A 17,120-nucleotide genomic window follows, 5' to 3' on the forward strand; every position below is an offset into this window, starting at 1 on the left:
AGTTGAGGCAGCTGAATGTTACTCTAGAGATTAGATTCTATGTTGATCTCTACAAAAACTTTCTATGTGGCACTAAGCAAGTCACGTAAACTAACCTTTTCACAGATAACTAATCAAGTGTTCTTCATTTTTTTGGCTGCTTGACTTGAGACCATGAGGTCTGATGATCTTATACTCTCCATACTTATCTATAAAACAGGGATTATAAGAACCCCTCACCAAATTAAGGTTTATGAAGCATTCGGATATCATAATGAGCAGCGTCCCGGGATCTGCGTGCGCCCGGGCCAGCCCCACTTCCCACTGGCCGGTTCCCCTCTGCTTTTCCCCCCAGCCAGCCCTACTCCCCCCCACGCCTTCCTGGCCAGCCCTGCTCCCCACTGGCAGGTTCCCCCCAATCTCCCCTGCCAGCCCCGCTCCCCTCCTGATAACCCTTCCCCCCCCCCTCCGCCCCATCTGAGATCAAGTGTATCCGGAATTTTTGTCAAAACCATCTGGCAACCCTAGTTACAGTGATAAGTTACCTAGTTTTACTGTAGAAATAGACTGTTAACTTTCTACATAACACATGTTCTAGTCTTCTAAAAACATATGTACTCAGCAATTTGACAATGCTGACACATTCCTCACATCAGATTCACAGACTGAGTTTTGTATCTTGGAATTTTGCAAGACTTTGCAACTGACAAAGAAGAATTAGATGCTACTGTTTTGGAACAAGCCACACAACTTAAATATTTAAAGTGTATGACTTAACTCAAGATTTACTGCTGTCTTTTATAGACATTCATGTATGCCATTAGTTGCAGCAGATGCATGGTAGTTGCACACACTGTGTCTATCATTCAAACCTGTACATGTGAATTTAACATGTCACAAAACACAGCACATTATCATGTAATTAAAGATGCTCATAATGCATATGCACAAGGCAACCTTAGTTCTGGTATTTCCTAAATTATGAATGCTTAATTGTGTAACCTTAACATTCTTTTAAAGTATTTCAATATAATTTAAATATATGTAATATGTGTTACCGTATTTTCCAGGTATAAACAAACAGGCAGTCCCCGACTTGCAGGTACGAACGGAGCTTTTCTCTCCCTGGAGGACACGGACTGCGGGACCTCGCGGTCCCACCGCCCGTGAACTCCGGGGCGAGAAAAGCTGCTCCGCGTCTCCCTGATCTGCAGACCAGGAAGATGCGGAGCAAAGCCGCGGAGGGGCTCTGGCAGCGGGACAGCCACGGCGCGTCTGGGCTGCCCCGCTGCCCGAGCCCCTCCGCGGCTTTGCAAAGCCTCGGGGGAAGCCGGCAGCAGGACAGCCCAGACGCGCCGCGGCTGTCCCGCTGCCGGCGTCCTCAGAGGCTTTGCTCCCAGTGTCCCTGGTCTGCTGGAGACGGTCCCCAGCAGACCAGGGATACCGGGAGCAAAGCCGCAGCAGCGGCGGGGTGCCGCGCCTCTGAGGCTTTGCCAGAGCAAAGCCTCAGAAGCGCGGCACCCCGCCGCCGCTTCGGCTTTGCTCCCGGTGCCCCTGGTCTGCTGGGGGACCGTCTCCAGCAGACCAGGGACACCGGGAGCAAAGCCGGGGAGGTGGAGGGGTCCTGCGCCTCTGAGGCTTTGCTCTGGCAAAGCCGGGGAGGCACGGGACCCCACCGCGGCTGCGGCTTTGCTCCTGGTGTCCCTGGTCTGCTGGAGACGGCTGCGGCTTTGCTCCCCGTGTCCCTGGTCTGCTGGGGGGGGGGGGCACAGCTAGTGCCCCCCCCCCAGCAGACCAGGCTTTTGTTGTGGACCCTGGGACAGAGCAGCTGGGGCACTGCCGGTTGGCCTCTTAAGGGGGGGTAGTCTTATACGGCGAGTATAGGCAAAAACCTATGTTTTAACTAGAAAATTAGGGGGCCGTCTTATACGCCCAGTCGCCTTATACGCCGGAAAATACAGTACATAAAAAAACCCACTACTATTATGAGGGTTGTTCTTGGACATATATTACTTTACTCACACACATTACTTGAAAAGTGTTTCTTTAGATTTCATAATTATGTATTTATCACACAGAAATATCTCAATCCTATAAAGAGTTACTCATTAGTTAATTTTTGAGTACTCACATTGATGTTCATGGGTATATCCATGAACCTAAAGTTAGGAATGTGCAAAAGTCTTTGAAAGATGTTGTAACTCTTCTTAAAAGTTATATAAAGAGAACAACATGGGGGAATTAAAATAGATAACTTCATAATTTTCTGCTTAATACTTACATCATCTGTTTTCTTTTTAGCATGGGGTCCATATGTTTCTTCAGAACCTAAGAGCTGTATGTTAACTGAACAGTAGTCTTCATACCCAAGCTGACTGAAAATAAGGCGAGTCCTGCAACAGATTTTTTGTTATTAGCAAGCTGCTTCAAAAAGATTATATGCAGTAACAGTGCAGGCCATCAGTTTTAGTTCTGTGTGCTAGTTAAATCTGGATTTGAATACTTCTTTTCTGGGTAAATTTATTTCTCTATCATAGTGTTAATATCAAGTTAGTTATACTCAAAATATGTCTGGATATCTCGATTCTAAATTTCTGTTTATTTAATTTATTCTAAAGATGGCCTGCAAAGGAAAATCAATGGGCTTGTACTTTTTTATTTGCTTCATTCTGATAAATGAAGAAAGCTGAAAATGTTATTAACATTAATACATTCTGCTTACTTTTACATTAGAAATTCAGCACCTATCTTTGTTCTTCCTGGAAAACTCTATGAATAATTAAGAAATACATGAATGATATCACAAATACCAAGGAAGTGAAATCTACTTGACTGAATTGAGGAAGCATTTTTATTCAGACTTAAAATTCCTTGTTTTGTGTTAATCCCTCTTTGTATTAAATGCCTAAGGACAGTCCGAAGAAAAGTTATTTGTTGAATTTTTAATATCCCCAGCTCTTCAGTCAAGAGCTGAGAAGCTATAAGTACATTTCTCTATATTCCTTTCCATTGGAGACTTCCACTAAAAACAGGGGGTATGTCTACACTACCACACTAGTTCGAACTAGGGTGGTTAATGTAGGCAACCGAAGTTGCAAATGAAGCCCGGGATTTGAATTTCCCAGGCTTCATTTGCATCTTGCCGGGCGCCGCCATTTTTAAATGTCCGCTAGTTCGGACTCTGTGCCCGCGGCTACACGTGGCACGGACTAGGTAGTTCGGATTAGGCTTCTTATTCCGAACTACCATTACTCCTCATGGAACGTGCCGCGTGCCGCATGTAGCCGCGAGCACGGAGTCTGAAGTAGCGGACATTTTAAAATGGCGGCGCCCGGCAAGATGCAAATGAAGCCCGGGAAATTCAAATCCCGGGCTTCATTTGCAACTTCGGTTGCCTACATTAACCACCCTAGTTCGAACTAGGGTGGTAGTGTAGACATACCCAGGAAGACAACACTTGACTTTCCCAATGTGTCTATGGTTAACAACGAGCAGGAGAGAGGAAAGGGGAAAAAACAGTGGAAAAACATCTTTCTAGCTTCCTTCATAATGCATTAAAAAAAAGTATATACCCATTTTTCCTTTGCAGATCATCTTCAGCAGTCACAGATAACATAGGTTGACCTATTTTTGATAGATTTAGGATTTAATTTTAGATGGTATTTACATAACTTTTATTAGTTAAAAGCAAACTGCCATAAAATTTAAATTTGAATTTTACCAGATGCTAAAGCAACTGGAAATGAGAAAAAAGGGACAGGAATTACAGTATTCCAGACATCACAGTCTAGAGTAAAGAGCCAAGGACTCCTGAGTTCTAATATGAGCTCAGCTACTGACTCACTTTGGCTATGTCTGTATTGCAATGACAGACTGTGGCACAGAGTCTCAAAGCTTGGGTGAACCAAACTGGGCTTGGGCTGCAGGGCTAAAAACTGCAGTGTAGATGTTCAGGCTCAGGCTGAAGCCTGGACTTTGAGACACATCCCCCACCACAAACCACAGCAGTAGAACTGCTGGGAAGCCTGTAGCCAATCAGCACAGACTCAAAAGTAGGCTGCTCTGAATGGAGAGATGGAGAAGCCAAAATGGCTGGTGGATGTATTAATTCAGGAGAGAGACTTTAGAATAAATTACAACTTGCAGATATAGCTATGTGCCTCTTATGGATTCTCTGGAATTTGAACAGGCCTTGGGGGTATCCTTGGCACCTGTGGCAAAACTCTTTATTTCTTTCAGACAAACCCCAGTGGCACGTACAGTTTGAATGTGCCTGTGTCTAAAAGCTTCCAAATTCTTTCCTCAGCCTCAAACCAGGGACACCATTTAACCTCTCAATGCAATCACCTCAAACTGTTGTCAGAGGCTGTGTTTTCTCTCAGAAGTAGCAAAACACTCTATAGTATCATCTAGTGACACGGAGAAATACACATAAGAAAGAAGTTTTCTGAGATTTCACAGGGTATGGCTAGACTGCGGGGGGCGGGGGAGATTTCGGGATACTTCTGGTATTCCGAAAAAAAAAAAAACTCTGCCGCATCCAGGGAATGCATTTGCTCCTCCACTTTTTCTTGCAGAAGAGCAAACACATTCTTTTGGAAGTCCCTGTATTCCTCGTTCTATGAGGAAGAAGGGGGCTTCAGAAAGAGGGTTTTTTTCCGACATGTCAGAAAAGCCTCTTCCGACAAAAGAATTGGAAAAAGGTATGCAAAATGTGGAGCACATTTTACGTACTTTTTTTCAACAAAAACTTGTAGTCTAGCCGTATCCCAGTGATCGCTATAAGATCAGGCATGACCAATCCTTTTCAACTTATTCATAAATGATCTGGAGAAAGGGGTAAGCAGTGACGTAGTAAAGTTTGCAGATGATACCAAACTGTTTAGGATAGTCAAGACAGAAGCAGACTGTGAGGGACTCCAAGAAGATCTCACCAAACTGAGTGATTGGGCAACAAAATGGCAAATGAAATTTAATGTGGATAAGTGTAAAGTAATGCACATCGGGAAAAATAACCCCAACTATACGTACAGTATGATGGGGGCTAATTTGGCTATGACAAATCAGGAAAGAGATCTTGGAGTTATCGTGGATAGTTCCCTGAAAACTTCCACACAGTGTGCAGCGGCGGTCAAAAAGGCAAATAGGATGCTAGGAATTATTAGGAAAGGGATAGAAAATAAGACCCAGAACATCTTACTGCCCCTGTATAAAACTATGGTACGCCCACATCTTGAATACTGTGTACAGATGTGGTCTCCTCACCTCAAAAAAGATATTTTGGCCTTGGAAAGGGTTCAGAAAAGGGCAACTAAAATGATTAGGGGTTTGGAACGGGTCCCATATGAGGAGAGGCTAAAGAGACTGGGATTTTTCAGTTTAGAAAAGAGGAGACTGAGGGGGGATATGATAGAGGTATATAAAATCATGAGTGATGTGGAGAGGGCTGATAAAGAAAAGTTATTTATTAATTCCCATAATAGAAGAACTAGAGGACACCAAATGAAATTAATGGGTAGCAGGTTTAAAACTAATAAAAGGAAGTTCTTCTTCACACAGCGTGTTGTCAACCTGTGGAACTCCTTGCCAGAGGAGGCGGTGAAGGCTAGGACTATAATAGAGTTTAAAGAGAAGCTGGATAAATTCATGGAGGTTAGGTCCATAAAAGGCTATTAGCCAGGGGATAAAATGGTGTCCTTGGCCTCTGTTTGTCAGAGGCTGGAGAGGGATGGCAGGAGACAAATCGCTTGATCATTGTCTTCGGTCAACCCTCTCTGGGGTACCTGGTGCTGGCCACTGTCGGTAGACAGGATACTGGGCTAGATGGACCTTTGGTCTGACCCAGTACGGCCGTTCTTATGTTATGTTCTTATGTAAGATAATCTATCATTCTTAGCTTATGCAAAGCCATGAGCAAACTTGGATTCTAAAATCAGGCATGACACTAAAAACAAGAGGCCAACATTTTTTTGATCCACTGAGCAATCTTGCACCCAATGAAGTAAACAGATACTTATAAAATTCAGGTGCTTAAGTTTGAAATATGTTCTGTAGCAGCTTTCAGTACATAGCTATGTTCTGTGTGTCCTTTGACCCAACCTTTGTTGTGGGACTTGCAGTCATTTTATTGTAGCCCCAATAGCATTGCTACTTTAAAGAGTTTCTACCCAAAGCAGAATTATGGCTTTGTTTCTTAGCTGGGCTTCCTGTAAATGCTAGCTCAGTCCTGACTTGACAGGCACTTTAATCCATCCACCCGTTTTTGAGTTAAAATGGAGGAATGACCAGTTTGTGGCATTTTAAGGGTAGCTTACATAGAAGCATTACAGCAGTGTAGCTGCGCTGTTGTCACGCATCTGCTGAAGACACTCTGTGCTGACAGGGGAGCACTCCCATTGGCATAATTATTCCACCTCCCAGATTGACATAAATTAGACTATTGGGACACAGCACCTGTGTGGACAGTGCTTAAGTTGCTGTAACTTGATTCGCTCAAGGGGGTATCTTTTTCAGACTCCTGAGTGCTGTAAGTTACATCAACTTAAGCAGTAATGTAGACCTACTCTAAGTGGAGTTGCATATTAAAAGCGTGTTAGCCCAGCACTTCAGGATCTGCACTGAATTCCAATACATTTCTGGACAGAATTCAAGAAGTTGGTTTTAATCTATAAATGCCTAAGAGTTTGAGACCTCAGACTTTGCACACAGGAAATTTAGCAATAATTTAGGGCATGAATTTGAAGTGTACTAGCTACTCCGCATTGAATCCCCTGTAGATACTCTTACTGAGCACTACAAATTCCTTTAGATAGTTTAACTTGTGCATCATATATTAAAGCTAATGTGCAAAATGGCACTCTTAGCACATTGTAAAAGTGTCCATCCACAGTGGGAGTTAATGTGGAGTAACAAATGCTAGCTACTATGGGCTTTTTTCTCTGTGTATATAAACACCTATTTACCTGGGAGACTGATTGTCCCAGTCTCATTCTGGCAGAACCAAAATCAGTTGAGTTGGAACCAAAATCAGTTGAGTTGGCAGAACCAATCACTTGAGATGGAGTTTCAATATAAAGAAAAGGATATTCTCTGAGAGGGGTCACTGACTGTACAACGCACTTCTCTGCCCTTGGTCTATGAAAGCTAAGATGCACTAAACTTCTAGACCTTTATTTAATCCCCTTTTTTGTTCAGGTGTAAGCAGGTATCTTTTATAGGCAGTCCTTTATGTTAAGATTTTTAAATGTATGGGAAGATATATGCCCAGACCTCTGGATGGGGACCAATAGTTTTTAAAGTTTGTTCAATAAAATAAGAAAACTGTTCTGAGGTTCCAAAATGTCATTAGGATGCCTTAAGACAGAAACTGGGCCCTGGTCCAAAGTTAGCAAGTTATTCACTTCACTTCTTGCACATCCAGAAACAATCTATTTGCTGATAAATCATGTCACTAGTATTTTGTAGCTGCATAACGATTTTATGGAGAAAGGAAAAGAGGTTCTATAATTTACATCATTTATATCTTGAGATGTCCTTCCATGTAAAAGAATGCAATATTTGAGGATATCTACTAGTTGATAAGACTGCCAGCTTATTAATACAATTTATCATTATATTTTGATTTCCAATTTAAACAACAAAAATAAAGCATATTTCTAATAAATACCTTTTCAGAATGCTTTCTGCAGTTCGTCTTCCTTTTTCTACTGCTTTTGGCCCTATCACTGTGCAGACAGCTGTAGCTCTAAAACCATCCAGGTAAGTGGCATTTACCTAGTAATTAAAGATTATAAAATGAATAGAAAGATTTTTCATAGTTTACTGTAAAAGTCATATTTTCTCTAAATATTTTTTCTTCCTGCATTTTCCTTTACCCTTCAAACACACTTACTCTATTGGCACGCCCCTCCACTTAACACAGCTATACATATTTAGAACTTTCCTCATAGGTCTAAGTTTTTGTTTTATTGTGGAGAGGATTATGTAAGCAAAATACCTGCCCATTCATTATGTTATCTGAGATTCTGAGTAAACAATTCCACAAAACTAATACATACAAATATAAATAAGTCTGATTAATGTCTCATTGATTTTTCAGAACAAAAATTCAGTAAGGCCACCCAACATTTTATCATTAACATTTTCATTACAGTATATATCCTAATAATGTCTCTAAAGAACTATTTTGAAATGTCCTGTTGACTTATGTACAATTAATTTTAGTACTATTTTACTATCCTGTAATACATGAGAGTTCATATTTTAATTATTTTTCTTAATATAAATATTATGTATCTAAATTTTTTGCTAGTTCCTTCAAATGTTGAATTCAAGTGCTTTTGATATGAAATGTAATGCCTTTTTTATTCAGTGTCATTTTTAGAATATATTTATTATTTTTAAAATTATATTTTTTTAATATAAAAATTGCAATGATTAGTCCTCAATGAAGAAAACGCACTACTTAAATCTGATTCTGGAAAACAAAGCAATCTGAATTCTATCAGTGACTAATCAGAAATCCTCTTAATTACTTAAATTTATTTTTAGAGTTCAAAAACAACTGAAACTCTCCCCTCCCCCAAACCTGAGGGAAAAGTTTGTTCCCAGGCAGAGACCACCATGAGAGTTTTTTATTCTAACATTATGTAACTAGAAATCTTTATCTAATACTGAAAGACTGAAAAAATATACAAGGCCAATCAGTTAATTTTGTACAGAGGGTGGAGACTATGCCTACAAATAACCAACACCTCGTTAATTAGGAGACTGTCATGGCCTATTCAGTCATAGATTATATAGTCATTACTGTGATGGTTAAAGACAAAATATATTCCTTTATAAAGCAGACATAAAGATGATTATTTGAAAAATAATGTATGAGTGGAAAGCTTAAGGACTGCTTGAGTACCAGAGAAAAAAGAAATTGGCACTATTCATTTATATGTAAAAGAGTAGCATACTCCAACCCAATAACTTTAGAGATTCATATGGCTTCTGCACTGAGATTACCTATGTCCAAAACCATACTTCCATCTTATTTGACAACAATACTGCTTATTTTAAAATCTTAAATACCTTTTTTTAAAAGGTAACTTAAACACTACCTTGAGATATAAAATGCATCATATACATTATATTATATATATTCTTTCAAGCTGACAGAAATATTTTAAATGTAATCATTGGACATTTAAAAAATTGTCTGGGCTATAATTTATCACATATACAATAATGTCAGCGTATTTATAGATTCTATTCCTTCTATAAAAACATAATTTAATAATTTTAAATAGATCCAGTCAAATCACCTCTGCTTTGATCCGGCAATATCTGTGGTCCAGCATAAGAGTTACCCAGATGTCCACTTATGTGACCAAGTTTCCTGTGGTCCCATAAAGTTTGTTTACAGCCAGCAGTCCTAGCTCTCAGTGCTCTGTGCTGTTAGTTAGCTCTACTTTATTCTTAAATGTCTTCTAACAGCCCAGTAAGCAGTGGAAGTGTTGGTAATGCTGCTAGATAATATTGACCTCCAGTGGCCGGGCAAATTCTCTGGTGTTGCAGTCCCAATGATGCAGGACTAGAAAGGTTCAGCCTGTACTACTAACAGCAGTTTTAATTTATGGATCCAATCTTGTTCACAAAGTTGAAGTTTCACTATTGGTTTACCTGGAATTTGCTTGCCTAAATTGGTGTCACTGAAGGGAGTAAAGACCACTACAAGACTATGGTAACCCATAATTAAAAAAAAAATCATTTACGTAGCATCTTCTAATAGGGTCATATAAAACATTATGAACATTAATTCATCAATCTTTCACAGGACCTTTTTGAAACAGCAAAGAGTGATCCTAGTATCAGTAATTATGCAGTATTTTGTCTTTGGGAATCATGTGCTTAATATGTTTCACACTGAACCAAGATAGGATTTGAGAGCTAACTTAAAAATAATGACAACTTTAATTAAAATATGATTTTGTGACTGAAAGCAGAATTTTATAATTAAAGGAATCCTCAGTCTTATTTACTATGGTGTTCTCTGGACTTGCTCACAGACTTATAACCTCACTTTAGGATATAGCAATTTCACTTATGTGTGTCAAAACACTAGGTGTGGAAAAGTGTTTCACCTTCTAGTAGTACTGCTTTTTTTCTCCAAAATATCAACATTTCACAATGCAAGAACATTTCGTTCTACATAATTATCAAAGTAATAAGAAAAGAACCTTATAAAATGTTGAAGGAGGTGATCCTTTTGCTCCATGAATTTTCACTGCCCCACCTTCAATACCTAGAATGTTTAAAAATATCTATTTTAATAACTTCAATATAATTTCTGTTTGTGACATAATGCAAACCAAGAATGTCACTAATATTCCTATCAAGGTCCATGCAAATGAGAAAGTCTTCTATTGAATAGTCTCATCTGCATTAGCAAATCAAACATCTACTTCATGGTGTACAAATCCATGGACTATGTTCAATTTGCCTTTTAACATAACTGTTGGAATATTTATGTAATTTAGTTCAATACGCAACATGACATAGCCTTAGGACTCAACTTTTGTTTTCTGCTCTATTGCCAGTGAAGACACACATCTACAATTCCTAGTAAATTCAAGGATTTTGCATTTCTTTTAAAAAATCTTAAACTATTGACATTTAGCGGCATATTAAGTTGAAATTCTTAGATCTCTGGGACTGTGACCTGACCCCCTCTCCCAACTGAGCAGGGTTTCACAGAAAGAGAATTGGAAAGAGAGTAGCAAGTGATAATGTATCACACCACTGACTGCAGTTCGCTTGTGGGCTGGGCTGCTTCACTTAAGATTAAGGAATTAACAGAAGGAGAAAGACAAGAGTCTGTCTGGAGGAAAATGGTAGGCTACTATGTCCTGGCTGGAACTCGATGGTAAAAGTTATAGGCCTTATGTAGCCTTACTAACCCTGTTGATAACAGCAGCAAGATAACCTAAAAAACATTTCTGGGCAAATAATGTATTTGATACTACATATCATAACACGAGTAAGAAGTCAGTCAAAGCACTGTCTCTCTAATCTTAGGGCTTGATCCTGTACCAATGAAGTCAACTGCAATGTTCCAACTGACTTCAGTAATGCAGGATCAAGGTCTTATTCAATGTGGCTACGTCTAGACTACATCCCTTTTTCGTAAAAGGGATGTAAATTAGACGTATTGCAATTGCTAATGAATCGGGGATTTAAATCTCCCCCGCTTCATTAGCATAAAAATGGCTGCCGCTTTTTTTTCGGCACGGAGCTTTGCCGGGAAAAAGCGCCAGTCTAGACGCTGATCTTGCGGAAAATAAAGCCTTTTCCAAAAGATCCCTTATCCCTTATTTCATAGAGGGATAAGGGATCTTTCAGAAAAGGCTTTATTTTCCGCAAGATCAGCGTCTAGTCTGGCGCTTTTTTCCGGCAAAGCTCCGTGCCGAAAAAAAGCGGCAGCCTTTTTTATGCTAATGAAGCGGGGGAGATTTAAATCCCCGCTTCATTAGCAATTGCGATATGTCTAATTTACATCCCTTTTACGAAAAAGGGATGTAGTCTAGACGTAGCCTGTATGTATAACCCCACCTACATTTAAATAAGATGCAGCTTGTCTCTAATAAATCTATGTCTGCAAGTGTTTAGCAAAATATGGAAGTCATCATACAAATATTCTAAAATAAATAGAGACCAAAAATAAAGAGAACTTCTTCTGATACCTTCTGAAGAATGAAAATTTACAATAATTTTAAATGACACTATCAAAAATACAATAATAGCAAGGTTCACTTAGGGTTATTTTAACCTGCCCCTCTGCTATTAAAGAATAATATTTCTGCAATCAGATGAAAGATCTGCAGGATTTTTAAACGAGGTGAAGAAGAAATGAATGACATCCATCATCTGAAAGAAAGCAGCAATACCTCTTAGTTCAAGCATGTATTGTAACTAATCCTGCAGTACAATAAAATCTGCAATGTGAACATCACAAATAGATAGCATGCCCTGTTCTTTCTGGTGTACATGTCAAAGCACTTAAAACTAAAAGTATTTAAGAAATCTGCCTATCGTCCATCTGTTATATTTCTAAGAGGAGGACTAACTGAAAGTTCATGTGAAAGTTCATTTGAAGTTCAAACGTGTCATATCGGGTCATTTACAAGCTAAAAGTTCATTGGAAGGTTAAGGTTCTATTTTTTTTTTAAAAGACTAGTGGCTAAAAGCAACAAGCTGGCCTTATCAGACTATTTGTCATTTGATTATGTTGCATGAGCAGAAAGTTAACTGTACAATTTTAAGACAGAAATGTTTTCCTTAAAAATAAAGCTAATATGAAGTTTAGGTTTGAGTTTTTAGTTTGAGTTTTAATTGTTTGGGGTTGTATAAGGAAATTAGATTCCCATATTGGGTAAGATCCATAAAAAGCAAATTTTTGTTTAAGCTGGTTTGTCTATAAAACATGGGGACTAAGAATTAAAAGATGTCAAGTTACTCTAAATGAGCCAGGTTAGCAAGATGGCTTATCCAAACTACTGATCTTGAAGTCTAGTATTCAAATCTGGGCCTGCAATTAAAGTATTTTGGAGGATAGTGGGATGGGATTTCTATAATAGGTGTTCTCTAGCTAAAAAATCTTACTCTTTAAGGTGACACCGTTAAGTGGCTAAAAAAACAAAGCTTTATCATATGCTGTCATTGCCAAGAGAATGAATATGTGTGGGAGTGAGAGAGAAGGAGGCACTGTATCAATAACTAGTAACAAAAAGAAGGTGAGCTGGACTAATATTTAGTGAAATATAATAGAGTAGGGGAGTACTTCCTGAAAGTCCCAGCAAAAATATTTGAAGTGCTATAGAAATACATTGTTTAATAAACTTAGTATATATTATATGTGTAATTTAATTAAGAAACAAATAATTAGGTTACTCAAAAATATGCTGAATGGGTCACAGCTAATGCAAATTTCCAATGACTGACACCAAGAAATCTGGATATTCTTGTGAGTTAGCCCATCTTAATACTATGCTTCAGAAGAACAAATTTAGCAAGTAAAGCTACATGGAAAGTATGGAAACTGCAGTAACTACTTTACCTTGACAACATAACTTACTAAGCAGATTTCCTTAATATAAGGGTCCTCTACTGGAAACAGCTACTAACCTGGAATTTCAGTAATGGAAACTTGAGAAAAGTCACATGTAACGTCTGGCAAGAGATAACGCTGAGGATTGCCAATTTCATATACCAACTGTTCAGCCACCGTGCCAAAAGAGATTAGGCCCCCTGTATCAGGTGGTTTGGATAGAGTAAAATGTCCATCAGAAGAACATTCTACTATGGGAAACCCCATGTTGTGCCTGAAGAGTTAAAAACATTAAAATATTAAGTTTCAGAATAAAACTAAAAATGATTAATCACTTCACAAGTAATAACTAACACATACCAATATTTTCATAGACGCAACTCAATTATACATTAGCCAATAAGATACAGCATAGAGCCTTTATAGTTGCAAACTCAAAACAATACTGAATAAACTGTCAAGACAACTAACTATATTATCTGCAAGAAGACAGGTAAGACCACACATTTATATCAATTATACTGCTCAGTAATAAAATGTAGAAGTAATCATAGACAGAACCCCCCAAAACTAGAAGAGGAGTGAAGAAGCCACCATAAACTAGACACTAATACAATGGTTGGAGATGTGAGAAGAGAATCAGGAATAAATATTCATATAACCCAAGGAAGAGGTAGGATACAGAAAGAAGTTCTTGACCAACAGTTCCACACGTAGATAGGCAGGTACAGGAAATCAGAATAGAAAACCAGCCTTGCAACTTTACAGGTCATTGACAATTTATTAGCGCAAGTAAACTGTAACGGAGGGTGGAGAAAACAGAGAACTTAGGGTACGTCTACACAACAGCATTATTTTGGAATAATGGACATTATTCTGAAATAACATTGCAAGAGTCTACACAGCAAGCCCATTATTTCTAAATAATTTCAAAATAACAGGTGACTTATTTCAGATTCTGTAAACCTCATTTTATGAGGAATAACACCTATTCTGAAATAGCTATTTCGGAATAGGGTGTGTGTAGACAGGGCAGCTGGAGTTATTTAGAAATAATTGGCCTCCCACCCTTCCCACAGGTGCCCTGCTGGCCCCTCTGTCCACACTCATCAAAACTCTGTAGTCCCCCTTCCCCTGCAGCCCTTAAAGCTGCAGCCACAGGTGAAAGGGTTTGTGGCAAACAGCAGACCCTGCTTTTCCTCTGCCATACTGCTGCAGCCTGCATGGCTGTCATTTCTGCCAAGAGACACTCCCATGCTCCATCTGAGCCCTCCATGGCTCTAGCTGAGCAGGCAGCAGGCTCCCAGGATGCTGCCTGGGGACAGAAAAGGAATGCACCTTCCCGGTCTGGTGCAGTGATCCTGACCCTCAATGAGGTCTGGGGAAAGGAGGCAAACCTCCAGGATCTCTGCACCAGCCATAGGAACATGGATGCCTACGGCTGGATGATTGAGAGCCTGGCCAACAATGGCCACATCCACACCCAGGGGCAGGTGCAGATGAAAGTAAAGGAGTTCTGCCAGTCCTATGCCAAGGCTAGAGAGCCCAGCTCCTGCTCCAGGGCTGAACTCTACTGTACAGACCTGCACTGCATCCTAGGGGGCGAGTCAGTCCCTTCCCCCCGGCAGTGGATTCACAGCTGGAAACACCTGTTGTCACCCTTCTGGGGGACAGAGACGTGGAGGAGGAAGAGGAACAGCTGGATGAGGCCAGCACCATCACCATGTTCACCCTGGAGCCAGTACCTCATGCCCTGGATGTCTCCCAGGCACCATCTGAGGCTAGGGAAGGCACATCAGGTGAGTGCCATTACTTTCCCTATACACACAGGGTATGTCTACACTACCCTCCTAGTTCCACGAGGTGTACCGGTAGTTCGGAATAGGAAGCCTAGTCCGAACTACCTAGTTCGAGCCCCGTGTAGCCACGCTGCACGGGGTTCGAACCAGCGGGTTTAAAAATGGCGGCTCCCCGCTTATGCAAATGGAGCCCGGGAAATTCAAATCCCGGGCTTCATTTGCAAGTGCAGTATGCCTACATTACCCCCCTAGTTCGAACTAGCGGGGTAGTGTAGACATACCCACAGAGTGGAGGCGGCCGATGCTGAGAGGCTGGAGCACGTGCCTCGCTCACCCTTCTCGGCTTGGGGATTGTGTAGCAGCCTGTGCACGAGGAGCGCTAGTCCGGGGCACACAGCCCCAGGAGGCTGCACCAGAGGACCCTTGTGCTATTGCTCACAGGTTTGAGGAGGCTTCTAAAACTCCTGATACCGGGGTAGGGCGGGCTCCCACCACAAGCCACCACTAGAAGAAGGCTAGGGACATGGAGACACACACGTACTCAGGAGCACTGCTCATGGCACATGGGCATGCCCGCATACACCCAGCAGCACCCGTCCTGGGGACAGTGTGGCAAGGCACAAGAGCATCTGCCACTCACACACGCCTCCCCACAACACCTTGCCCCCCTCTCCTCCAGCAGGCAGGGATACAAGTCCTCTTTCCATGGGATGCTGCCACTGCCGGACTCAGCATAGAGGAAAAAGCCCAGCCGTCCTGTGGCCCCACTCCCACCCACAAGATCCCACTCTGGCTGGCACCTTCCCATACCTGTTTGTCCCCGGGACGTGGGGGTAGTGAGGCTCCCCACTGGACATCTGGGCCTCTGTAGGAAAGGGCCCACATAGGAAAATGAAGCAGCGATTTAAATAAATGGCCACCATGCTGTGCCAATCAGCTGTTTGGTGGCACAACGGGGCAGTCTGAACGTACCGTGGTCGACAAGGGAAGCCTTTGCTGACCACTCCGTTATGCCTCGTGAAATGAGGTTTACCGGAGCGGTCGACAAAGGCTTCCCTTGTCGACCGCAGCACGTCCAGACTGCCCTGCTGTGCCGCCAAACAGCTGATCGGCACAGCGCGGCGGCCATTTTGATGTAAATGAAGTGGCGATTATTTAAATTGACGCTTCATTTTCCTATATCTAGTAAACTCATCTACATGGCTCTGTCGACAGAGCCATGTAGTCTAGACATACCCTGACTTAATACAGCTTTGAAGCTAAACTTTGAAGAAGGAAAATTATGCTTTTAACCATCTGTTGCTGCCTGACTTCATACCTCCAGTTCCAAATGAGGTGTGTTAAATGGCTGACCTGTCAGTTAGTAACTCTGAGGTTCTACTGTAGTTGCTTTTCCAGCTTTAAAGGCTTTTCTTTCTGTTTCAAAGAACTTCTCTGAGAAGAAGCAATGATCACTTAAAATAAAACCAAAATTTTATAGCTTCTAAAGAGGCCACCTGACTCACTTCCTCTCATAAGAAGGTGAAAATCTCCTGTATTTGAAAAATTGTACTTAGAGAGAAGAATAAATGGAATAAGCAGGATTAGAAGCTAGATAGTCTCCCAAAGTTTCTCTTGCAGGGCTTGCTCTTGATAGATGCTGAACATCACAATTCTCATTGAAATCAGTAGTCATCAAGCTCTAAATGCATACTTAAAATTATTTTGCTTTTGGAACAGTCCTCCTGAACTAATTATGTTCTTGTTCTAATAGAGGTAGCGTACTCTACACATAACAAAATTAATTACAGAAAAGTTAGATGCATAAAACCTGGAGAACAGATATACATAAAATTTCAAGGGAAGTAAGCAAAGAAACCAGTGAACTCTTAACTGACATTTGTAAAAAGTTCACAGGATTTTGCAGAGATTCCTTAGCATTGGGGAATCTGCAAACATAATTCCATTATTTAAATAAAGGATTAAGAGACAAGCTGTGTGACTATACATCAGCAAGGATTATTCATAGTGCTGTAGGAAACTCAGCCTACCATGAATTCAAACAGGAAAGATTATACTTCATAAATCTGTTCTTTCAAGCTATTTTAGCCATAAAAAGATAAGGAAAATTCACTGAATATGGTGCACTGATATATTGAGAAGCCATTTGATATGGTCTTAGATCAGAAAATAATGTGAAAGGAAATTAAATAACTTTTAACATTTACTTAGCACTTTATGATGTACTGTAAAAAACACAAACATTAACC

The 17,120-nt window shown here is 40.5% G+C and overlaps 1 protein-coding gene across 3 annotated transcripts in view; it reads right to left on the bottom strand.

The window, feature by feature from the left end:
- The window catches only part of LOC102455426 (uncharacterized), a 108,864-nt gene that overhangs the window by 62,404 nt on the left and 29,340 nt on the right, over positions 1-17,120 (bottom strand). For all 3 annotated transcript variants that reach the window (XM_089777961.1, XM_075930095.2, XM_075930096.2), the window contains 4 exons: positions 13,150-13,346; positions 10,206-10,270; positions 7,646-7,752; positions 2,261-2,372 (listed from right to left, as the gene is read on the bottom strand). In XM_089777961.1, the coding sequence (XP_089634087.1) occupies positions 2,261-2,372; positions 7,646-7,752; positions 10,206-10,270; positions 13,150-13,346 (481 nt within the window). The remainder of the gene's footprint in view (positions 1-2,260; positions 2,373-7,645; positions 7,753-10,205; positions 10,271-13,149; positions 13,347-17,120) is intronic.

This window comes from Pelodiscus sinensis, chromosome 4, assembly GCF_052426305.1.
Source record: "Pelodiscus sinensis isolate ZL-2025 chromosome 4, ASM5242630v1, whole genome shotgun sequence".
NCBI lineage: Eukaryota > Metazoa > Chordata > Testudines > Trionychidae > Pelodiscus > Pelodiscus sinensis.